The sequence below is a fragment of the Macrobrachium nipponense genome, chromosome 46 (assembly GCF_015104395.2).
Source record: "Macrobrachium nipponense isolate FS-2020 chromosome 46, ASM1510439v2, whole genome shotgun sequence".
NCBI lineage: Eukaryota > Metazoa > Arthropoda > Malacostraca > Decapoda > Palaemonidae > Macrobrachium > Macrobrachium nipponense.
This window is the reverse complement of record NC_061106.1, coordinates 43,135,304-43,162,833: the sequence shown is the minus strand read 5'-3', so window position 1 is coordinate 43,162,833 and position 27,530 is coordinate 43,135,304. Positions and strand designations below refer to the sequence as shown.

Here is a 27,530-nt window from a genome sequence, read left to right as displayed (position 1 = left end):
GTGTGGGTGCTTACAAATACACACATACACTCAGCGATATCACCTAATGTATGGACGCAAAAATAGAGAACGAGGCACACTTAAAACTTCATACTCGAACGGGGGTCTTCCTTAAATTTTCGTTGGGCAAAAACGGGGAGACAGGAAAAGGTCCCTGGTCGTACCCTGGACACACACACACACACATATATATATTATAAACCAGTCTCACTTAGGAAACCGCCTTTTCATCGGGTAGACTGCTGTCCCCCTAGAACCCCAGATACCCAGGAATCTAGTCGGGGTACAAATTAATGACACTCTGAGTACTTTACTTCAACCCCAATCCTTTTTATGTGACATCTTGGTCCTTAGAGATTGAAAAACGTCCCCCTGTGTTTTCAGTTCACAAAATTTGACTGAAATGGGAACAGAGGTCTGTTCTGTCCTTTCTGCAAGTTTTACCAGAGGTTGTGGGGGACAGTTTTCTTTCTTTTAAGGCACCACTTATAAGGAATGGGGTTCTGCCTTCAGTTTGCCTTGTGCACTCACTGTAGGCTGCCAGAAAGTTTCCTTGAATCATTCCTCAAACCACCGTTGCCATATTTTCTACCTTTTACTTTCCCCTGTTTTCATTGGCCTCTTTCACACCTAGCTGCTGTTCCACTTCTTTACCTTTGTTTTATACAACATAGTCAGCCTTCAATACAGAAAAATCCGTTGGGTGGGACCTATGAGATATTTTTAAAAAATGACTCCAAAGTCTGGTGATACGCCTTCAACAAATTAAGATGATTTCCAGCCACGTGGAAATGCAGCTCAATTAGGGCTTCATTACCAGGAAAAAGAACCCCCAGGATTAGAAATCCAAGAAAACAATGACAGTAGCGGTCTAGTAACCCTTCTCCGGTTGGCAGTACTTTGGATTGTTGTATACGTTCATCAATGCCCCTCTGACTGTATTTGGAGGGTAGTCATGGGCATGGGGCACTTTGTATGGTGCTTTGACGTTGCATGGAATCAGTGGTTATTCAGTAACGGAACCAACGGCTTTACGTGACTTCCGAACCACGTCGAGAGAGTGAACTTCTATCACCAGAAATACACAACTCTGGGCCCCTAAATAGAATGCCAGAGAACTGAACTTGCGTACACCGAGGTGGCAGGCAGGCCAAGACCAAACCGACCATGCCACTGAGGAGCTTCACTTACATACTAAAACACTCACAAGCAAAGTGTGTGTGTGTGATCGCACATACAAGCAAATCCATCAATCTTAAAATAACCCTGTCCTTTCCTAATAAGCTTCCCCTTGCCAATGACTCATGAAGGCCTGTCAATCTCCGAGACGTCTATGATGATGGATAAATGCCATTCCTCGCGACGTCACGGGCCAGACATTATCGCCCATCTATCCCGGAGGATCGTCAAGTCAACGTGCGCCAAAGGGCATACGTACGCTCCCTACGTCGGGACAAGGGGGGAACACCGCCCCCCTGCCCCCACCCACAGCTCCCGCCCCCTTCAAAGCATTCGAGGACGTCCTTGTCATAAGGTCGGATAATGAGAGCACGGTGAAGTATTATAACAAACCCCATAACTTAAAAAAATGGTTGCTTAAATTTACAAAACGTCCCTTCATCAAAGTTCGACGACAGAGAGGTAATGGGTCACAGTCAGGCTTGAAAGCTGATGGAATGACCAAGAGGTCTCTGCTGATGGGATTAGGAGATGCCACACGAAGGCGCTTCTTATCGACAAGAAAGGAACTCGTTCGTATGTATGTTTGCCATTCCAACTATAATTTTACCATAATTTCTCATGGTTCCGATTTCTTCTATGCAATGAATTAAGACCATAATATTTTCTGCTACATTCTCTCCATTTCATAATTTCAAATCTCTCAAAACAGTAGACTGGGGTATAGTAGATTCACATCAACCGTGCATTTGACGCCTAGGCCAGTCCCTTACGACGCTCTTGATTGTGCTGTTGATAAGCCAATCACACGGCTGGAAACTCTCCTCAGTCTCTCTCGAGAGTTTACATAGGCATGATGTATGTTCCACCTCTCATGAGAGATACTTTTGAAAGACGTATCCCTCAGGAGAGGTGGGACATAGATCCTACCCATGTGAACTCTCGAGGGAGACATGAGAGTTCCAGCACTGCGATTGGCTTATCAACAGCCAATCAAGAGCGTCGTAATAAGGGACTGGCCTAGAGACATCAAATGCACGGTTGATGTGAATCTACTATACCTCAAATAGATGCTACGCTGCACAGTGTCGTCAGTCAGTGGGGTTGCACGCAACACCGATTCGTTTCGTAAGCATTCACAACCTTCGATATGCTTGTGGCCGAGAGAACTTCTATGGCATACGGGTAATCCAGAGGCACGTGGCCTTGTGTTGTGACCCATTTTTCAAGTGTGAGCTTTTGCTAAGGTCAACAACAAGGAGCTTTCTCAACGTCATCACAGTTTGCTAACCAACGCAAAATTCGGCGTCTCAAAAGCAAACGGCAGACAAACCAAAGCTTTGAAGGATCTAGAAATCTTACACCGAGGAGCACTTAGGAATGAATATATATATATAATATATATATATATATATATATATATATATATATATATATATATATGTATATTTATACTATATCACATATTTAAACACACTAGAAGAAGCTGTTGCTGTTATTGCTGTTGTTGTTGTTGTAGAGTTGTTGTTGAAATAATCATCAACTGAGCAAATTTTTTGCTACTAAATATGATTTCCTGAATGAAAACAACGTTCTATAATTCACATCCATGAGGGGGCGAGGAGGGAAGAGAGTGAGAGAGAGAGAGAGAGGAGAGAGGAGAGACGAGAGAGAGAGAGAGGCGGGGAGGGGGCGGTTTCGGGGTTAAATAAGAAACCCCTGAAGTGATGACCTGCGTATCAATGGGGTTAAAGCAACGGTCTCAGTGAACTTCCATTATAACCCCAATGTAGTGATGAGTAAGGAAATATGTGTGTGGTCTGTCCAAATAATAATAATGTTTAGTTTTATACATACAGACATTCATAAACACATAAACACACACACAAACACATATTTGCATATGTAAAAATATATATTATATATATATTTATATATATATTGTAAAAAAATATATTTTATATATATATTCACAAGTAATCATCTTTTTCCCTTGCTTTCAAGGTACAGTGTTCAGGTTTTTCAACAAGTCTTGGGGGATGAGGTTGTAAGCCCCATGCCTTTTTTTTTCTACTGACCCAGTAAATACCAGCAGTACCTATTCACAGCTGGTATGCCAGGAGCGAACCAAGACCCAAGCAAACGTGAACCCAGAGCTGTACTACTACACAGGTGTCCTAGCATTTCTCTATGACCACTAATCCAAGTGCAAACCAAACACAATACACTAACGAGCGTGATATTAATGCCGGGAGACACCGAAAGTAAGGAAAATTTACACATTGTAATATAATGCGAATATATACTTCTATATAAAGTGAATTTCTAAGTAAAGTTTGTTGCAGTGAATGCTGTGACTTGTTTTTCACATAAGGCACCATTTCTCTGTGGAATATATATATATATATATAATATATATATATATATATATATATATATATATATATATATATATATATATGAACGAGAAACTCTTGAAGAAAAGTGGCATGTGTTGAAGTATCTAATGACAGTACATAAAACAGAAATGATGTGTTAGATTCCATTACTTCAGATTCTAAAAAAAGAAAAAAGAAAAATAAAAAACTTTAAAAATTCAATCGCTAGAAGTAGGCATTTAATAGCACTCACATGTTGTTATAACAGGAAAAGCGAGAGAGAGCAAACATGTTGCATCAATAGATTTCAAAGTTGGACACTTGAACCCACTGACTGACCACTTGAAATCAACAAACTATACATAGACACCAAAGTGAGTTACCAGAATCCTTGAGTCACGCAAAGAAATTCCTGCTAGAAATGCGTCTTCGCTTATGAAAAGGGTCTTAAACGACATGGAACCAATGCTGTGGATAGACTTACTTTATAAATAATATATCCCACAGCAGAACCAAATTTTCTAATCTATCAAGGGAGAACAATATGCATTAGTATAAAAATATTGTCTTGGGAAGTACAGCTGACGTAACTGACGTTGAAGAAAATGATAGTTTTGGGGGTAAAAGTACATTTACTATATTACTGTAAGTATATCATATCATATATCACAAATGACTGGTATGTTTAATGTTCCTTAATACACGTAAATATTCTGCACAGACATGGATGTTTTTTTTTATGCCAGTCTCATAGAATACCCCCTGCTCGAAATTTAAACATAAACATACTCTAGTACCATCATAACCAAATATTTTCTGAGAGAGAGAGAGAGAGAGAGAGAGAGAGAGAGAGAGAGAGAGAGAGAGAGAGAGAGAGAGAGAGAGATTTATACTTTCTGGCTATACCTCTGTATGGTTATTTTCCATTGGCTAAAGTGGAAGTAGATCCAAGGTACTGAGCTCATACAAAAGTTGAGTAATTTACAGTACACTAATGGTTACTGTTTCTGGCTATGGAAAATCATTCAAAATCTGTAAATACTATCTTAAGCTTGGCCTAAAAATTCTGCAATACCACAGCTCAAACACAGTTGTACTTAAGGCATCTGATATAAAAATTAAGTTAAAGTTTGGGTATATATTCTGTTGAAGATACCTGCTCTCTGAAGACAATGAATTCAGTGGTGTCATAATCAAAGAAATATGCGAAAGAAAACTGAAGGAGATGACAGCCATTTACATTGTAATAGGTTATGATATACGAATTTGAACAAGGCAGGAAAGATTAAATAACTGTTAGGAGAAATGAGAAATTGAAAATATATCAGCAATCACAGCTCTTGCCTTGGTTGTCCGTTTTATCATAATGGTCCCATTTTCACAAAATGCCTATTTTGCAGGCTAGATAATAATACGCCCATAGTCATATAAAACCTGTTTTTTTTTTTTACATGCTATACTAAAATTCATATCTACACCTCGTCTACAATTGCCAACTACGTTAATTTATTTACATGTTTATTTAAGTTGTCAATTTATTTCGTCTTTTCTAACATCTGATTTGTTCTATCAGTATTTCCCTATTACCTTCTGTTACGTCTTCCAAATAAACACCTAGATATTCTTTGGAAGCTTGAATTTCCAGTCAATGGCCCCTTTGGTGGGTTTGTTCCTCATGAAAAGGGTTCATCTTCTGAATACTACTACTACTACTACTACTACTACTACTACTACTACTACTACTACTACTACTAATAATAATAATAATAATAAAAAGGAATCTGGAAAAACTAGAGGCTGAAGTAGCTCCAGGACTATTGCAGAGGAATGTGACCCTAGAAACGGCGCACATAGTAAGAAAAGTGATGGACTCCTAAGGAGGCAGGATGCAACCCGGAACCCCACACTATAAATACCACCCAGTCGAATTGGAGGACTGTGTAGAACCCTCCCCACAAAAAAAATAATGAAAATAATAATAATAATATAAAAAGGATCTGGAAAACTAGAGGCTGAAGTAGCTCCAGGACTCATGCAGAAGAGTGTGATCCTAGAAACGGCGCACATAGTAAGAAAAGTTATGGACTCCTAAGGAGGCCGGATGGAACTCGGAACCCCCCCAAAAAATAATGAAAATAATAATAATGATATCATCTGATTAAACAACTAAACGGGCAGAAAACAAGTGTCAGCAGACCCACTAAGCCACAACGAATAAGTCTTCCATCTGATCCTGTACAGGTAAAAACAAGGAACCCCGACTTCTCTGTGATAACACCAAGTAAACCTTACCTGATTTGAGATCGAGGACGCCTTGCCAGTGGTGATCTGGGGTCCTGTGCTGAAAGACTTGCTGGAATGATGGCTCAGGGCTCCGTCTTTGGCCGCCGCACTCGTACTGTGGCCACTGGCCTGCTTGGTCGTCACTGCTACACCGTCACTGCCAGTCACAGTCCTGGGGGATGACGGTTGTTGATGAGACGAATGGCGATTTTCAATTTTTTTTTTTTAAATTGGTATTCCCCTATGGATAATACTGTTGTTATTGCAATGAAATTAACGTCATTTTAGTTTCCAATTGGGTTGAGACATAAATAATTTCAATAAAGATATATTTAATGGTTTGGTGAATGAAACAGTACATTATATATATATATATATATTATATATATATATATATATATATATAGTATATATATATATAATTCATTTAGGTTAAAAAAAAAAACAAAAAACCTTCCAGACAAGTCTACATCCTAAAATGGTTATTGCTCTTAACGAGAAATTCATTGCTGAGTACATGTAGTACGTGTGTATAATAACAGAAATAAACTTTAATCTTTCTCTCTCTCTCAACAGCTACTGGCACGTCTCCATTCTGAATAAACATTATTTTTAGGCAGGGTACAGTATTCATACTTTTAAGTATGCAAATTTTTATTACGAGTAAATGTTAATTGCAGATCTGTGGTATACAACAGCGACTCAATGCGTAGCTTTAGTATTCCACTAATAATAATAATAATAATAATAATAATATAATAATAATAATAATAATAATAATAATAATAATAATCCTGATGTTGGTATAAATTAAAATGAAATAATAACAAAATATGTACAATCCTGATGTTGTATAAGAAAAATGATAATAATAAAATATGTACTAATTCTGGTTTTATATAATAATAATAATAATAATAATAATAATAATAATAATAATAATAAAAAATTTAAAAAACACTAATCCTGGTTTTCATATAACAACAACAATAATATTAATATTAACAATATAATAAAATATGTACGAATCCTGGTATTATATAATAATAATAACAGATGTACTAATCCTGATATATAACAATAATAATAATCATAATATTTTTAATAAAAAAAAAAAAGCTTTTAACATATGAGTTAACAAAAGTCCTACCACACAAAATTCAGTCCCAGACGTTTTCAAAACACCGAAGCACCACTGCACGGTACGTTATGCAAGCGCAGTAGATGATTTCTCGTCGTAAACACCCTTTTGCCACCTTGGGTGTTTTCGCAACACTCCCAATGTTGACAATGCTCGGCCCTGTTTACAATACTTGACGGGCTTCTCTATGAGGCGAGCAGAAATCACATCAGGTGTTCGTGCGTCGTGTATCTTGTTGCGTCATTCAAATGGGTAAATATTTGGGTTCGTAAGACCCGGGTGAGATAAACAGCTGATTCTAATACAGAGAGACTCTCTTAACTATTTCTAATACGGAGGGACTTTAAAAAAAATCAAGGATGTCCGCTTAGGGAAACCGATAAAAAATATTCTGTATACATTAATACAGAGAGACTTTCATCATTACTCTATTAATTATTATTCTAATACAGAGAGACTTTAGAAAAAATCAAAGATGACCGCTTAAGGAAACCGATAAAAAATATTATGTGGCCATGTATATGAGGTCTAAGGAAACTTTTTTTTTTTTAAGTGGATGGGCTGCGGAGTTGGGGGGCGGGGGGGCAGGGCTTAAAAAAGGCAATTGAACTCTACATCTTGTAGGAAGAGGCAAACCGAAGTGGGTCCCAATATCATCACTACTGTTACAGTAGAACGTGGATTATTTTTTTTATAATAAATAAATGTCAAAGTTCTATACTGTATTTTATAATTCCCTTATATTTTTATCTACTTATTTACTGATTTATTTATTTATTTTGTAATAACAGACCTCTTCTCTCTACATTTTCTATCACCATTTCTTACTTCTTTTCAAGTTGGACGTCATATTTTTTGGGAAGCTTGGAATAATAATAATAATTTAATAATTAAATAATAAAATGAATAAATAATGAATAATTAATAATAATAAGAATAATAAAATAATAATAATAATAATAAATTCAGGATTCTCATCACGACTTGGAAACACTTTATTAATTTCCCTGTTCAACAATAAAATAAAGGACCAGGAGTTAATTTCGTATACGGCACCACAACCCCAAAAAATGTCCTATCTGACCTGGAACCACTTAAAGTTTGTTTATATTTCACCATAATTTTATGGTTTGCGTTAGTTTTTTCTTTTCGTAATTTTGTGATTAATTTTTAGGTTTGTATTTGCTGTTCGTTTTATGTTCTGTTATTATTTTTACTGATTGTGATATATATATATATATATATATATATAATATATATATATAGATATATATATTATATATATATATATCATCAGTAAAAATACTAACAAAACATAAAACGAAAAATTAATCACAAAATTACGAAAAAAAATTATAAAAAACTAAAACAAACGCAAACCACAAAAATATGGAGAAATATAAACAAACTTTAAGTGGTTCCAGGTCAGGTAAGAAATTTTTAAAATATATATATATACATATATATATATATATATATATATATATTATATATATATATATATATAATATATTATATATATAATTTAAACACCCACATAACATCCAGGTCCCATCAGGACCAAAACCAACGACAATTGACTGGACCGAGATTCCAGTTCGGGATTCCAGACTCACCTGGATGACTCCGAGATGGAGGAGGAGGCCATCATGGATTCAACGCCGGTCATAAGGACTTGAGCTCCCAAAAACTTGTTCAGCAACGAACGGGCTTGATCATCCGAGGTCACCTTCGCTTCGTGGTCAACTGCGGAAGGGAGGAACATGTCAGTGGAAAACTTTGAGCATCAACACTTCAGATAAGCACATTTAAATATCAATATCTCCTGAAAAAAATGATGAAGTATACACATTTACAAGTTTAAAAATAATATCGCATCATTTGCCTCAATGCAAAGGTTAGAAGAAAAATGCGGGCTATTATTTGCGCGCGCAACCGGCACGGTGCCTCAGCGGGTTTAGAAACTTCAAAGAAAACGGAATCGTGGCCACCAAGAGAGGAGTGACTGTATAAAACCGCACAAGCGTTCAGGAAGTGAAGTTTCTCTTGGTGCCCTTCATATATATATATATATATATATATATATATATATATATATATATATATATATACATATATATATATATATATATATATATATATATCTATATCTATCTATCATATATATATATATATATATATATATATATATATCTATATAGATATATATACATATATAGTCTATATATAGATATATATATACACACACACACATATATATATATATATATATATATATATATATATATATATATATATATATATATATATATACCGGCGTTCGTTTGAAACGTATAAGTAAATACGAACAAGACAATGACATTTTGTTCACATCATTTACATTTGTTGTCAGCTTGTCAGCTTGGCCTGACGCTTAGCGTGATCGTAAGCTTTCCTGTCAGATTAAGACATTTACAACGTAGTAGATATTCTAAAAGCCTATTAAGACTGCATCATATATTCTTATAGGCTTTGGAAATATCCTGGCATGACGATATCATCTTAAAACTGATACGTGATTAGGACTTACAAGGAAACAATTTCTAAAAATATTAATAATTTTCAAGAGTTTATACTAAGTTAATTTCTCCATATATTTTGGGGGTGGGGGTGGGATCTTCCTTCGTTAAAAAAATGTTCGTGGCTCTTATATTTTGGTAAAAGTTACGAAATACGAAAGAGTTAAAAATCTTGACTTAAAATATGTTTTGCGATTGCACTTCTAACATCTAGAGGTCGATTACACCTGCGCATGTCATAGAGAGAGAGAGAGAGAGAGAGAGAGAGAGAGAAGAGAGAGAGAGAGAGAGAGCCAAACTCAACAAGATTTTCCAAGAAAACCGAATTAAAAATGCATTTTGAAAAAAAAAATCCCACATTGCAAAAGAGCTCTGATATATTTACCCCCCAAAACAGTATCAAAGAGAGAAGGGCCACGCCAGAGAAACCCTTTGATTTATGTAATGTTCCCCAGTGAGAGAGAGAGAGAGAGAGAGAGAGAAGAAGAAGAGAGAGAGAGAGAGAGAGAGAGAGAGAAAAGGATGGCTTTCGTTCGTTTGTACATCTTCATCACTGTCCTCATAATTATCCAGCCTCTTTTACTGCAACACCTGCACCTGTTCTAAGTCAGTGTTTTATGGTTCCTCGAGCGGCCATTTTTCACGCGGAAGAAGGTGGGATTATATATATATATATATTCATAACATAAACAAAGCTCAATAGCCCTCTGGGGTAATGGATCCCGGTAAAGGTCACTGAATAGAGTTTTAAAAAATACTAAGTGATTACTGTTCTCGTTTTCGGATAAGGGTTGGGGGAGAGAGAACTGAAAAAAGTTTTAACAAATACTAAAGAATATTCTCTGTTCGGATAAGGGTGGAGAGAGAACTGAAAAGAGTTTTAACAAATACTAAAGAATATTCTCGTTTTCGGATAAGGGTGGAGAGAGAAACTGAAAGGAAGTTTTGACAAATACTAAAGAATATTCTCTTTTTTCGGATAAGGGTGGGAGAGAACTGAAAAAGAGTTTTAACAAATACTAGAGAATATTCTCTTTTCGGATAAGGGTGGAGAGAGAACGAAAAAGAGTTTTAACCAAAAAATACTAAAGAATATTCTCTTTTTTCGGATAAGGGTGGAGAGAGAACTGAAAAAGAGTTTTAACAAATACTAAAAGAATATTCTCTTTTTCGGATAAGGGTGGAGAGAGGAACTTGAAAAGAGTTTTAAACAAAAAATACTAAAGAATATTCTCATTTTTCGGATAAGGGTGGAGAGAGAACTGAAAAGAGTTTTGACAAATACTAAAGAATATTCTCGTTTTTGGATAAGGGTGGAGAGAGAACTGAAAAGAGTTTTAACGAATACTAAAGAATATTCCTCTTTTTCGGATAAGGGTGGAGAGAGAACTGAAAAGAGTTTTAACAATACTAAAGAATGGATTCTCTTTTTCGGATAAGGGTGGAGAGAGAAACTGAAAAGAGTTTAACAAATACTAAATGAATACTTTTCTCGTTTTCGGATAAGGGTAGAGAGAGAACTGAAAAGAGTTTTGACAAATACTAAAGAATATTCTCTTTTTCGGAATGCTGGAGAGAGAACTGAAAAGAGTTTTGACAAATACTAAAGAATATTCTCGTTTTCGGATAAGGGTGGAGAGAGAACTGAAAAGAGTTTTGACAAATACTAAAGAATATTCTCGTTTTCGGATAAGGGTGGAGAGAGAACTGAAAAGAGTTTTAACGAATACTAAAGAATATTCTCATTGTCGTTTAAGGGTAGAGAGAGAGAACAGTGCTGAAAAATAAGACATTGTTCTATTGCTCCTTTGAGCAATACACACACACACACACAAATCCTCCTCCCGAGGGGGGGAGGAGGAGGAGGAGGAGCAGGAGGAACAGGAGATGAGAAGTGGAAGTCTCTCTCTCTCCTTGGAGGAGGGCCAATCGACCACCTGCCTCATTGTTAGTGCCATATTCAGACCTGAAAACAAACACGCGCCTGCGATGTATTTCACAGGCACGCACGTGTTCCCGCTCGGTTTTTTTTTTTTCTTTTTTTTTTTTTTTTTTGAGTAAACACTTCGCGCTCGACCTCGTCGTCGTCGAAGTAGCGCCAGCCAGCCCCACTCCTCGACCCTGAGCTATATAGTAGAAGATTCACATCAACCGTGCATTTGATGTCTAGGCCAGTCCCTTACGACGCTCCTGATTGGCTGTTGATAAGCCAGTCACGGGGCTGGAAATTCTCAATCTTTCTCTCGAGAGTTCACATAGGCAGGGTGTGTGTGTTCCACCTCTCCTGAGGGATGATACGTCTTTCTAAAGTATTCCTCAGGAGAAGTGGAACACAGATCCTGCCTATGTGAACTCTCGAGAGAGACTGAGGAGAGTTTCCAGCCCTGTGATTGGCTCATCAACAGCCAATCAGGAGCGACGTAAGGGACGGGCCTAGACATCAGATGCACGGTTGATGTGAATCTACTATAGCTAGCTAGCTACTCTATTAGGATGGCGAGCGGTTGGAGGAGGGTAGACAGATTCTTCCTTCAACTTTTGAGGGCGTCTGAGGGTCTATATAAATTCTTCAAGATATAAGTGTTATGTATGTACAAATGAGTACATACGTCGAGTTTGGAGCTCTCTATATTCAACTGTAACAGGGCGGTGCCCAGAAGGGGTTCTAGGTGTAAAAAATGCTGCATTTTAGAATGCATATATATATATATGTGTGTGTGTGTGTTTGTGTGTGTGTGTGTATGTCTGTATAAGTCGTTCTCTCCACGTTACTAACCTATCTAAACACACTATGTAAACTACACAAACGAACTGCTTACCATCTACAAACATTCTACAAAACCACTCACGACCTATTTTTCCATCTCATAACTTTTCACCTACATCTACTGCCATTTTTTCGAATACTCACGTCACCTTAAAAAAAGATTATGATGTTGAAAACACCCAATGGGACATCAGCACAACACTTAACCCAGCACTACTATTATTAAACCGGGCCAGTTACTCTCCCCGAATACGCATTCTAACGCAGGTTCGACCTCCACCATAAAACTTTTTAATAAAGTCTGTCAGTCAGTCATCTGTTTTCGATACCGTTAATCCTCAAAAGCCTCCAAAATGATTCTCTATCGGTTCGGTCGTAAGCTTTTTATTGCGCCATGTATGGCCTACAGATTCTTCGCTGTCGTTTCCAACTTCTCACACACGTACCTTCCAAAACGAACCCACCATCATCTTTGTCGAAACCACAATTTTCACTACCCATTCATTCGTCTGATATTCTCAAATCAGAACCCTATCATTCACCTTTCTAATGTTATACCCTATAATTCCTCCATATCTCTCTATCTTCTGTACCATAATACAACAGATAAATATATTTCTCACCAACCCCATAAGAACCTTTCCCTCACAGAGATGTACCTTACACTCCCTGGTCAGCCACTCAATCACAATTTAACAAACTGTATCACAGCGTCTCACTCGAAACCTCATCAACACCTCTAGGTGTCTATCCATGTTTCAAGGGCTTAAACTGCCCTCCTTACATCCACAAGCATGTTCAAACTTAATGCTAACCCCTTCCACTCTGGCATCAATCATCTCTGCTTCTCTGCTATCTTCCACGTTCGACAAATTCACAAATCTTCAAAATTATCCTTCCACGGATCCAGGACATTGTATCCTTCAGTCATCATCGCTCCATTCGAGTCTTTTGTCTTTTATTCCCAGATTCATTTCCTTATTGAACCTTTTTCCTCTACATTTACTACCACGTGGAACCACTTATTCTCTCTATAGTAGTATTTGTCGTCTTCTTCATCCTGAATTCAATACAAGTTTGTTGTTTTCAACCACAACCCTCCTGTCATACACATATATATATATATATATATAGTATATATATATATATATATATATATATATATATATATATATAATATATATATATATATGTGTGTGTGTGTGTGTGTGTGTGTGTGTGTGTGTGTGTAGAGAGAGAGAGAGAGAGAGAGAGGAGAGAGAGAGAGAGAGAGAGAGAGAAGGGAGGGGCAAGAGTGAGTCCTCAATCTTAGATGGAATCGGGTAAGACCGTTTCGTAGCCAAGTGGCGGTAGCAGCGGTATTGTTGTTGAGCCTACATCTTACTCGGTTTATCTGGAGAGAGAGAGAGAGAGAGAGAGAGAGAGAGAGAGAGAGAGAGAGAGAGAGAGAGAATCACACGCACACACTCACACACACTCTCTCTCTCTACTTTTAGCCTCGTGTCTTAAGAGCGTTCCCTCACAGCTTCCATATAGTACTATAACTGACCGCTCTCTCTCTCCTCTCTCGAAGACGTCCGTCTCTCCTCGATGTCAATATTCTCTCGAGGCGTTTTCGAAAACAATCACGAATAGAAAAGGCAACGCGGTTTCGTGGGGAAAAACAATCACAAGAACAATTGTGGTTTCGAGGAAAAAATAATCAATCACAAAACAATTGTGGTTTCGAGGAAAAAATCACAAAACAAACTTCGAGGAAAAAATAATCACAAAAACAATCTCCAAGGAAAAACAATCACGAAAACAATTTTGCGGTTTCGTGGAAAAAACAATTACAAAAACAATTTTCGAGGAAAAAACAATCACGAAAACAATTTTGCGGTTTCGAGGAAAAACAACCGCAAAAAAACAATCACCGATTCGATTATTTTCTAGTCGTTTCTTTAGGGATGTTGTTTTTGGAACCGTTGATATTGTCCGATCTCGAGCACCACATTATGGGATAAAGTGATAAAAGTCTCTTTCTCTCGATTTTTCAGTCTTTCAAAATCTTCCTGGGTGTTCTGATTCGTCTTCAGAATAAAAAAATATAAAGTGCTTTGCTTTCAACTTAATTTCTATCATAATTCCTCTCTAAACAGGCAATTAAATCATTATGAAGGCCAAGAGAGTTCATTCAATTCTCAATACATAGCTTCACAGGTGTTCATCTACTAGAGCAGATTATTATGACGAATAACTAAGTAGCATTACATAGCTATTTTCCACAGCAATTTTGTCCTTCGTCAGTCAGTAAATGCCAGTAAAGCTATATATATTATATATATAATTTCACTGTTGCTCACTGCTCTGAGCAACGGAATTACGTAACGCCCAAAACCGGTTCCAAGAATTTAGCAGTGTTCGGCGAAGGAGAGAGTAACAATGTACCGATTTAAAATAAATTCTAAATGAGCATTAAAATACCCCCATTCGCCAGGGCGCCAGCAGCACCTTCAGCTGGTCTCTCTCCCTCTCTCTCTTTTTCTTCTTCTTCTTACTCATCCTCCTCCTATTCTTCTTTTCGTTTTAAACTTGAACATGACGAAATGGGGGGACGGTACAGAAGTGTGAGATTGTTTAAAGCTCATACCTCAATACTGCCAGAGATATTCGTTATATTTTCATAGTTATTTTATATTTTCATAGTTCAGTTATTAGTTTCATACTTCCTTACGATGTGGCCATTTAAGTTAGATTATTCAAATCACACAAAACAGGGAGCAAACAAAACGTATTCATTCCTAATTGCTTATCATTAATCTTGTTCGTGAGTCGTTACTATTCGTGTTTACTATCATTTCTCTAAATATTCATAATCATCATTGAGCTAAATATTCTCAAGAAAATGTGTTACAAAGTTAAATTACAAAATGACCTGCAAATGACACACTGCCCTAGAAGTCCTCGTGACGTCACCTACACCACATATTACCGAGTCCTCAAGCGGATTAAGTTAAAAAAAAAATAAATAAAAAACCTCTCGACGACAAACTCATCCATTCCCAGATTGTAAGCGAAGCTGTCGAGTGACTCATTCCGTACATCTGACAGATTCCAGTCGAAGGAGAAATTATAAAAAAAAGGGCCTCCTATGACTTGCAACATCCCATAATCAGGGCAAGACGGAGGAGGAGGAGCAACGTGCCTAAACCATATCCTCGGATATTAATTCCTCTCCATCTCTTCGAAGTCAAGTGAATGTTCCTTTCTACCCTGGGAGTTCACTAAGTTTTTAAAATAGTTGCATCATTTTTGAGGCTTCGTCAGTGTCCTGACAATTACATCATAATAATATTTAGCTATAGAGAAAACAAATAACAAAGAATAATACCTTCGTGCGCCCCTTGATTAGGAACCACTTGACATCAAACGGGCGAACTCTGTTGTTGTCAAATCCTTCACTCAAAACAGATGCCAAACACTGAGATTCTGATAATCACTGCTGTATCTCTTGCAAGTACAGTCACTTTTGGCAGGGGTGATAGATACCACGAGGATACCACGGGGATACCACCAAAGGGGGAGCGAAAAAACTCAAGCAAGCAATCAACGAGGTCTATCGCAGTCTATCATAAGCGCCTCTTTTGTTTCTATTTTTTTTCAAAAGGATGGGTCTTTAGTATATGAGGGTCTGTCTGTCTCTATCTCTCTAGTGGCTCAACGGCAAATTGTTTCCTGAAGAAGTCCAGTTTGGGCGTCTCTCTCCCTCTCCCTCTTCTTCTCTCTCTCTCTCTCTACCTCAAGGAGGAGACTGACTACGACGGGCACCTTGCGTTCTCGACGGCGGGGAGAACAGTGCAAAAGAGGAGGTCGGGTGGACCCCTCTTTACCAAGAGGAAAGAATTGAGCGAGACCGGAGAGAGAGAAGAGACAAGGCCCTCGTCACAGGGTAGGGTGTTGGGGGTAGGAAGTATGTGTCTGTGTGGTAGGAGAGAGTAGAAAATCTTCCCTATATGTTTTGCAGCGATTGGAATCTGTCTCACAGAAGAAGCACATATTTATACATCCAATAATGATACGAAAACGCTACGCGCGGTCGTGAGTCGCATCTGAAATATATTATAAACGTCCTCCAGACAATAAATTCTCGTACTGACGCCTCGTAAAGACAAATGAAGCAAGCGCATGCAAACACATATCTCGGGGCGCCAGACAAATGCGCACGCATAAAAGCACACACACACACACACACAGGAGAATGAACTCATACTTAACTGGGTGTCATGACTTTTCACAAAAGCCCTTCGTTGTAATCGCAAATCGCAGTGAGAGAGAGAGAGAGAGAGGAGAGAGAGAGAGAGAGAGAGAGAGAGAGACTTTCAAAGCATTTCCGCTCAAAGGATAAAACATTAATGGACGACACATGTTTTAAGACAATTTCAGCCTTTTCACAATTATCTTGTTCTCTCTCTCTCTCTCTCTCTTGGCTCCACTTCACACAGTGTCAGAACGAAGATAAAAAGAACATTATTTTTACCCAAGTTCTCGTGTTACAGTGAATCCTGTAGATCCCAATCACCTCTGAATAAATGCACTGAACGTGGGAATAACAATGCACATAGTCTCAACGAGAAGGCGTACTGTGTGCAAACCTTTTGAAGAGGCAGAATTTCTTTGAAATTATTCAAGGATAACATTAATCGCTTCGTGATAGGTAGTTATTATCATTATCACTAAGTAATGGTAGCTTACATATCCAAACCTTTGAAAAATTTGATGTTTTTGGCAATTTTTGTTTTTTCATTCAACAGGCAAAAACAACATTCAGTGCTTTAAGGAAATGAAAAATTTAAAAAAACAAAAAAGGCTGAAAGCATGTGGATAACTCGACTTATTGGAAACTGTTTCGCAAACTTAACATAACTTCAAAAATAAAACGCAGGTTTGCAATGTGTCTGACTTCAAAAACAGAGCTATATGACGATATAGACGCTCACCTACGTGGCACTGTTTTTATAAACATGTCGAAGAGGCATCGCAAACTGATGCCATAATCGCTAAAAAAATAAAAAAAATAAAAAAATAAATAAATAAATAACAACCGCTCTGTTTCCATTCAAATTTGCGACACACCTACTTTATAAAAGTAACAATAAAACACGTCTGTCTTTGAAAACAGTCTGTTGTTACTTTCCAAAATGCAATATTTACAGCGCAATCGAACGAGACATTTAGAAAAACCTGACGTATAAATCATGACTATATAAAGGATGAGATTGGTGGAAAACTGTATTTCGGAGGAACGTTAAAAAAATGGTCTTAAGACATATATAAAGTATAATGATTCGCAGAAGTTGCTACTGAAAATTATTACAAGATTTGTATGGAATTGGAGACGTACTGTGATCTCAGAGGTATGCAAATGTTTTGTATGGAAATATATACAAATTAATTCTCTAGGATACAATACTACGTAAATATGCCTCACTTCATCTGCACGCCTTCCATCTAATCAAGACGCAAGAAATGAACCAACTATACCTCTTCAAGAGCATTCAATTTCAGCGAACGAAACGAAAAAGAAAAAGAAGCCATAAGCACATAATAAAAGTTCTCGAAATGACCAAACGACACGTCGAGCGAGAAAACAACAACAACAAAAAGCAAGCAGTGAATCTAATGCTACGAAACTCCAGCGCCATTGTTGAAGAGCACCTCGGGAAAATTAATTATACGCGAGAGATCGCCGCTGGTGATGCCCCAGCCTTTTGCAATGCGCCGCTGCCCAAGCCTTTCGCGATGCCACCGAAACTAACGAGGAAGAAGGAAGACCTCTTCCCCTAACATAGAGCGAAAGAGAAAGAAAAAGGGAGAGAGGAAAAAAGAAAGAAAGGTAGATTCTGATAAGGGAGAGGAGAGATCTGGCAGGGAGCTGGAACCACCCAAATTTTCTATTTGCAAATTCAAATGGAAACCGCAACCATATACTGCAAACGTCCCGCGGGGCAATTGCAGATCAACCACTATAGCTGCGCTTTTAGTCTTCTTCAACGGCGCCTTCCTATGAGTATTTGGTGAAATGTTACGTCATATGCTTCAACAAAACATTTCGACTTCATGTGTTTTCCAACAAAATATTTCGACGTCATGTGTTTCAACAAAACATTTCGATGTCATGTGTCTTTCACCAAAACATTTCGACAATCAATTACTGGATTTTGGTGAAACCATGTCATAGAAAAACGAAAAATATTTCGCTAACTCCCCTCAAATGGTCAAGTGTTGGTATGGACGTATATACGATGATATATAATGTGACCTATATATATACGTTGATATATAATGTGACCTGATAGGGTCACCCCACGAACGTTATCTCCATTTCATCAAAAATACTGCTCATTAGTTTACTTGTCATCATTTTAATCAACAGACAGACAAGAGCGCAAAATGTCTACCAAGACATCGCCTCGTTGACGAGATAATAATTTCTTATTAATCACAGAATGTGGTTAAGTATATCTTAGTTTAACCAGACCACTGAGCTGATTAACAGCTCTCTCCTAGGGCTGGCCCGAAGGATTAGATTTATTTTTACGTGGCTAGGAACCAATGGGTAACTTATTATAGTGGAATCCGAACCACATTATTTCGAGAAATGAACTTCTAATCACCAGAATCAAAATCCTCTGATTCCTCGTTTGGCAGAGCGGGGGAGCGAACTCGGTCTACCAAATCGGAAGGCGAGCACGTAACCCACTCGTCCAACGACGAGTTCAGTGCAACGAGGAGACTTCTTTTGAGCTGCTTGACGTAATTCTAACAATATTTTCTTCAGCAGGACACACGAAAATGGCGCTCTACAATAACTACCTTGAAGTTCCTGTAGAGAGAGAGAGAGAGAGAGAGAGAGAGAGAGAGAGAGAGAGAGAGAGAGAGAGAGAGAGAAACTTCAGGATGATGGAAAAGGAAAGGACCTCGGGATTCTCCGAGTGATAAATAGGATCTCGAGCGTCCTACGAGGGAAGGGTAAAGTGGAGCTGCCAAGAACGTGAAGCAGGACGTAAAAGGATCCTTCTCCTGAGAAAAAATGGAACGCAGGATGAAGGGGGCCAATGAACAGGGCTAATAAATAGTCTGAAATTCTCTAATGTTCCTGTTACAATACTCTTTCAGAGGCCGACAATAAACACACACATCTTTAAAACCCTCTCATATTTCTGTAATATAATAACGTATAATAATTCCTCGGGGCATCTACTAACATCCAAATGAAATGGGGGTGGGACTCGCAGATGGTTTTAAATTATAATTCTCTAAAACGGCCAGGTTTTTAAAACGCGGTCAGTGGTGTGTTTTGGGGTACTGCTACTACCGGGGAGAGAGTTGGCAAGCCTGATTGGCAGGCCTGAGAGAAAGAGAGCGCGCGAATAACTGTTTGCTTTTTCACCTCCTTCACAAACAAATTGATGGTTGTTGATCTTTGATGGAAAACAAGGCCGCGCATTTCCATTTTGGCCAATTCTCTCTCTCTCTCTCTCTCTCTCTCTCTCTCTCTCTCTCTCTCTCTCTCCTTGTATGTTTACGATCGGAGTAATGACATTTTTTTGTAAATAATACGACAGCGTCTAGCGCTAATGTTTTGGCAAACGAAATGGCAGGTTGTGGGAAAAGTATTGTTTATTTGATCTCAATCAACTCGTAAATGACGAAAAAGGACTGAAATAAGAGCCACGAGAAATCATATCCTGATTTTGCTTCTTCTGGACATAAAAGGAGGGTTCGTCACAGATGGCATCCCTGCCTACTCCCAGCAGATAACTGAAAATATTGTATTGTTTATTTCGTAATTTTTTATTTTCTTTTAATCTTCCCTCTCTCACTACATAATACGAACCACTGATACACCACGGCCAGATCTGATTAACACCTATATACTTCCTCTTCCTATTTCATAAAATCACAAGACCGTGAGATAATAATGTGAGAAGAAATTAAAATTAAAACTGCAGTTCTGAAAACGGCGCGCCTGAAAACCAGCTCAAATAAACAGCTAATGGCTCCTCCTTCTTGACGGGCGAGGAGATGTGGGTGAAAAAACTTTTCATACGAATCGATTACTTTGGAGAGAGAGAGAGAGAGAGAGAGAGAGAGAGAGAGAGAGAGAGAGAGAGAGAGAGAGAGAGAGAGAGGCTGAGTTTCTATCCTTGTTCAAGCTAAGCGACCGTAAATCCTGCTGCTGATTTTGGTGGTGAATATAAAATTCTATGCTTCGTACGTACGTACAGCGGATACGAAGCGATTAGGTTCAGCGATTTTTCGTATCACGGGAGAATTGAGATGGGCAAATCGCAAAACGGTATTTCGTCCAGTGCATTATAAAATAATATATATATATATATATATATATATATATATTTATATATATATATATATATATATATATATGGTCAAGGTTCGGATTTCTATACTATTCACATGCCCCATTATCAGGTTTCTAATTATATATATATTTTTTTAAACCACTTTATATTAATTAATATTTAAACAAACAAATATTTGACAGAGAGAGAGAGAGAGAGAGAGAGAGAGAGAGAGAGAGAGAGAGAGAGAGAGAGATTCATCCTTGTTCAAGATAAATGACCGTATATCCTGCTGCCGATACGGTGGTGAATACAATCTAAATCTTAGGCTTTGTAAGACCACAAGATAAGGAGCTGTTAGACTTGGCGGTTGTATTCAAGAATTAATTTAATAAGTTTTAGAAACGCTCCGTCATCGAGTTTCCAACTGTTTATTTATTTGTTTACATTTGTCGGTTTCACTCGATAGAAGCTTGCTTACCAAGTTATCAACGATGCGGCAAAATAAGTAAATAACATTATAAAAAAATCAAATAATAAAACTGTGGTCATCATGAGTAATATAAAGTAAAGTTAACCCACTTGTTGCAAAGCAAGTCACTGCAAATGGGTACTGAGCTTAGCACAAGTAAGGTTTCTAAACATATACATAAGTCAAGTGTAGACAACAGTTAGCCTTCGCCTCGTAAACTGAAGGGCGTGATGAGAGAGAGAGAGGACGGATATGAGAGAGTGAGAGAGGAGAGAGAGAGAGAGAGAGGAGAGAGAGAGAGAGAGAGAGAGAGAGAGAGAGAGAGAGAGAGTTTTATAATACTTTTATTTATGCATTTATCACGTTCTAAACTTTCTTGATTCAGTTATACGTACAATTATAATATATATATATATATATATATATATATATATATATATATATATATATATATATATATATAGTTAGTTGTGTGTGTGTATTGTGGCTTACGATGACGAAACATTAACATTAATGAATACCCACAGAGTAGCTTGTTAAATCAAAATGTCCAAAAATAAATTAAAATCAAAGGTACCGTTATAAAAATGTCTGCACGGTGCGAACACGGATTTCGAAAATTCTCAACTTTAAAAAAAATTCTATATATTTTTTTTAAATGAGACTTTCGCTGGATGAAACCTTTTACTATAGACTTTCACCGAACTATAGGTTTCTATCAGTCTACCGCGTTTTATGATGCAGAAACTTTCCCAGCCAAGCCGTTCTTTCTCTCTCTCTCTCTCTCTCTCTCAAGCAACAAACACACACACACACACACACACACACACACACACACACACACACACACACACATATATATATATATATATATATATATATATATATATATATATATATATATATATATTAAATATTTAATGAAACTCTCTCTCTCACAGGTAAACATTCTTGTTTTTTATATACTGAATGTTAGTGACACTTCAATCTCTCTCTCTCTCTCTCTCTCTCTCTCTCTCTCTCTCTCTCTCTCGTTAATTACACTTCACCGCAGTTCAATTTCATGGCAAGAATCAATACTCTTTCCCAGAGAGAGAGAGAGAGAGAGAGAGAGAGAGAGAGAGTTACAAGGATTAGGATGTCTCAAAAGACTTGTAAGTCCATCCTAAGAGGAGACATCGTGTGCTCACTTATATCTCTAGGAGCAGGTTTTACTGTTTATTCACAGTGTCCTTCTAAATGATTTTGTCTAGCTTTCTTTTAAACTCTTCCACCACACTGTTGCTGTTTACAACTTCTGGTGGCAGAGAGAGAGAGAGAGAGAGATTCCAGCAAGGACCCTCCATTACGAAAGGCAATGGGTGTAACCCGTTTTAACAGTAACACCGCTGGAACGCTGGAAAAAGGAAATGCCTGGAAACGACTCGCCTGGCTGGAACCGTTTGGACTCTGGCCTGGAACCGGCGAAACAAAGCTGTGGAGGAACAAAGCGGGTTTGGGGGCGGAAGGGATGTTGTTGCCCTTTGGGAATCTATTCGTAGAAATAAAATACAGTGATTCTGCACGGAAACACGGAAGAAAGGGGAGAGTGAATACAACGTTTATGCCGAGGCGCTTATTGTTTAAAAAGAATGAGTTAGCGTGGATTCGGACGAGCATTTGTTTTGAGTATACAAGACATTACGTATTCATACGTAAACACTAATGAGAAAAGGGTGTTCAATTCGAAAAAAAAACTACATAAAACACACACACCCCACAAAAACAAAAACACACACACACACACACACATATATTAATGATATATATATATATATATATATATATATATATATATATAGACACGTGTATGCATATATATTACATAATATATTATGGATCTACGTATTTATATAACAATGCGTGTAAATATATATATATATATATATAATATATATATATAATATATATATATATATATAAACAGCAACAACAAAACAATCAAAACAAAAGAAAATCAACGGCGCTGTTTAGACCGAGCTCAATCAATCAGTTCTCAAAACAGAGGAGGAGGAGGAGGAGGAGGCCATCTTCACTCCAAATCAGCGAACGTATCTTGTTCGCACGAAGCAACTCAGATCGATTTTCTTGCAACAATCAACAAAGCCGTTAACAACAAAGCACTGACGCGAAACGCAACATGTAAGAAGTCTCGAGGGAATGGAATTTCGTCACGAACTAATAAACTACAAGCTGTTTGGGAAGAGACGGTCGCCATATATAGCCTCAATGAATGGTGAACCACACGGCTATAAAACACGAGAGAGAGAGAGAGAGAGAGAGAGAGAGAGAGAGTGTGTGTTTCTTCAACAGCAACGCCTCAGCTCCACATGACAAACAACCGCTGTAAACTTAGAACCCGCAGAAACTCGCAATTTAATTTTAAACGCACGATTTCAAGCACAGATTGGGGGACTGTGAATAGCTGAATATTTTCTCCTTTTTAGTCTCGGATGGCTTCCTGCTTTCATTATACTCCTGATTTCTCAGTAGTCATGAGTCACGGTAGGTGCTACTGTGTGTATACCTTTAGTACTAACTACTAATCTTACTACTGTAATACAAATATATATATTTTTTAAGATTTCTATGACATCCTCTTTGTGATCGTTTCTCAGAAATAGGTTACGAAAGGAAGTGTGCGTGAGAAATAATTATCAGGATAAAAAGAAAACGCTAAAGAAGACGTTAAAACCTAGGCTCATTTCTGTACGTTATAAAAACCTAGACTCATTTTCTGTACATTAAAACCTAGACTAACTTCCTGTACTTATAAAAAAAACTAGAATTCACCTTTCCTGCACGTTAACTAGACTCACTTTCTGTACGGCAACATTATAAAAAAAAAACCTAGGACTCAGCTTTCCTGTACATTAAAACTTAAAAAACTTAAAGACCATTTCTGTACGTTATAAACAAACCTAAACTCACTCTCGTACGTAAAAACCTAGACTAATTTCTGTACGTTATATAAAACCTAGGGACTAACTTTCTGCACAATTAAAACCTAGACTAACTTCTGTACGTTATAAAAAAAACCTAGACTCACTTTCTGCACGTTAAAACCTAGACTCATTTCTGTACGTTATAAAAACCTAGACTCACTGTCTGTACGTTATCTAGACTCACTTATGTACGTTATAAAAAAAACTAGACTAACTCCTGTACGTTATAAAAAACTTAAGACTCATTTCTGTACGTTATAAAAAAACCTAGACTCACTTTCTGTACGTTAAAACCTAGACTAACCACTGTACGTTATAAAAAAAATCTAGACTCGCTTTCTGTACGTTATAAAAAATCTAGACTCACTTGTATAAAAAAAATAAGAAATAAAAAAAAAAACATATATCAAATCAAAAAAAGGATTCGCATCTTCCAGGGTACAAAACAACAACATTGAAACCACGGCAGAAGGGCTTCTGTTGTTCTCCTTCTTGGGGACGCCGTAGTCAATCGATAAAAGCAGCTGTTTTTCCTCCAAGCATTGAGACGTCGCCCTTAAAAGGCAGCCCGTTACGACGAGCCGTGAGGCGTAACGTTACTTCGAATGCACAAGCGATGATATTATATAGCTATAGATATATATAATATATATATATATATATATATAGTATATATATATATATATATATATATATATATATATATATATATATATATACATACATATAAAGGATGTTCACGTCAGCTCAAGGATTTTAAATGTGATTTCTTAATTGTAAAATGAAAACGAATGATCCTAAAAATTAAGTGAAGTAAAAAACGAAATTAGAAAGTGCTCTAAACGACAAAAATAAAAATAATAATTTAATAATAAGAGAAATAACAATAACAAGTCATCTACGAAAACCATTCAAGAGAAAAGATGATAGATCCCCAGAGCGTTGAGAGAGAGAGAGAGAGAGAGAGAGAGAGAGAGAGAGAGAAACGTTCCTCTTACCTGCTTCTGTAGCGCCCATGCGTGACAAGACATCGCTGAAACCGGTCACCTTGGAGCGATCCTCCAAGAAGCTCCTGCCCTCCCTCATCTCTGGGGCGCCTCCAACGACTTCCTCCTCGAAGGATATGCGTCTGCCGCTGCTGTGGTGGGAGTCCCTCGAGCTGAAGGTGGCGCCGGAGGAGTGGTCGACGGTGGCGGTGGAGGAGGACGTTACTACTCGAGAGCCTGCGTCGGGAGAGAGCGTTTTAGTGAGCGATTATCATTATGAGGGCGGTCACAGGTGGGGTGAGGGTGGGGGGGGGGGGTGACGTGACGGAGGTACGGGGTGGGGGTAAGAGAGGATGTGACGCGTGACGTGAGAGAGATGTGTAAGTGTGAGTGTGTGAGAGTGAGTGTGCGTGTGTGTGACTCCTTATGGCAAGGTGTGGATTAAGTGCTTACGAAACTTCAGGGGGAGGAGGAAAAAAAAAATGTATAAAAGTCGCCTTTAAACCTACACTCAAGGACATGAACCAAATTTCAAAAACACCTTTCGCTGTATACTTAGCAAAAACAAACATCCTTGACGGATCACACTATTGGACAAATCTGTCAAAAAACCATCATGACGTGACAAATCATCACCGCGATATTTCATGACTGGAAGAAAAGGGGGGTACTAGATATTTATTTCAATATACACCATCAATTGTTTGATTTGACAAAACAAAAGTAAACTGGAGAGGTTAATCACAGTGGTTAACTTCCAACATTCTCGAAAGTCCCCCAAAAAATGAACAAACCACCTCGACAGGAAACACAAGGTAATAATAAAACTCACAAAAAATAAATAATTCCTCTCACACCTGACGTCATTGAATAACAGGAAAATGCAGCAGAAACTGTAAGCCGTTTTAAGAAAGCGATTATTACAATTAAAAAAACTCGTACTAGGTCTAGCGAATGCTAGAAAATGTACCATTTCAAAAAGCACATCATGTGAAAGGTGGACAATGCCGGATGTGTTTCTGCCATGTGTCACTCGAAAAATCAACAAACGTCCGGAACGCGCTGTAACCTGCGTAAGTTTCAAAGAAAAAGCTCAGTGACACATGGAGGAATGACCTTGTCCTTTGTAATCAGCTCCCGGGAATGTGACAAGAGACAGGATTCTCTTCAGACAAAGAGGCAGAAAAGACGTCCGTGTGGGAAAGTAGTACTAAAGTAGAGCGGATGTCTCGAAGCAGGATAGGCAGGAGAAGACAAAAGAGGGAGATGATGACTTGGACAAGTTGAAGCAGTGTGTGTGTATCCCGTTATATGTACAGAACTGGTTAACTTTGTTTCGTTAAAGCCTAGTAGACTCAATTTTGTACGCTAAAACCTAGGCTCACTTCTGTTACGTTTAAATCTAGACTAACTTCTGTACGTTAAAACCTAGGCTCATTTTATGAACGTTAAAATCTCGACTCACTTTTGTTACGTTCAAATCTGGATTAACTTCTGTACGTTAAAAGGACATAGATTCATTTTCTTGTACGTTAAAACTTAAGACTGCCTTGTTATGCTAAAATCCTAGGCTCACTTCTTATGTTAAAATCTAGACTCACTTCGTATATTAAAATCTAGACAAACTTTTGTACGATAAAAAACATAGATTCACTTTCTGTCCGTTAAAACCTAGACTAACTTCTGAAAGTAAAAAAAAAAAAAAAAAAAAAAAAACAGGTTCACTTCTGTACGTTAAAACTTAACAGGACTCCCTTATTATGTTAAAACCCAGATTAACTTTGTACAAAAATACGACACAGGAAATTAAAAACATAAGTCAAAAAAGAATAAAAAGGAAAATTTTTTAACTGCACTGTGTACACCAGAGAAAGAATCCGGAATGAAAGTTTAAAATAAACAAACAGCTGTATAATCATTGCGAAAAAAATTCATTTCAAGCAAGCGTGATATTATCATACCTTCTCTTCAACGCGAATGAAGGGTAAAACGGCATAAAAGAGTTAACGAGGAAACCAGTAAGATAACATACTTTAAAAGCAAAAATCATTATCAAACAATCCAATACAATAAGCAAACAAAAACACAAATTATGAAAAATAAAACAATTCAAAATTATTCTAAGATAGAAGCCTTTTGGACTTTTATAAACTCAACTGGCAAGATGGCGAATAAGACTTAAGCTTTAGCATAAAGGCAGCACGTCATTTTAGAAAAAAAAAACATCAAAGCAAGCAAAAAATAATAATAATAATAATAATAATAATAATGTTTTCGAGGAACGTTACATCTTACATATCAAAACTGCTTTAACTGAAACATCGACACCTAAAAGTAATTACATATATATATATATATATATATATATATATATATATATATATATATATATATATATATATATATATATATATGGTCCGTCAGGCGAATAGACATA

At 37.4% G+C, this 27,530-nt stretch overlaps 1 protein-coding gene across 1 annotated transcript in view; it reads right to left on the bottom strand.

The window, feature by feature from the left end:
- The window catches only part of LOC135214979 (titin-like), a gene marked incomplete in the record, with an annotated part of 228,146 nt that overhangs the window by 57,678 nt on the left and 142,938 nt on the right, over positions 1–27,530 (bottom strand). The window contains 3 exon segments of the mRNA XM_064249484.1: positions 5,850–6,012; positions 8,598–8,727; positions 25,106–25,330. Of these exon segments, the coding sequence (XP_064105554.1) occupies positions 5,850–6,012; positions 8,598–8,727; positions 25,106–25,330 (518 nt within the window).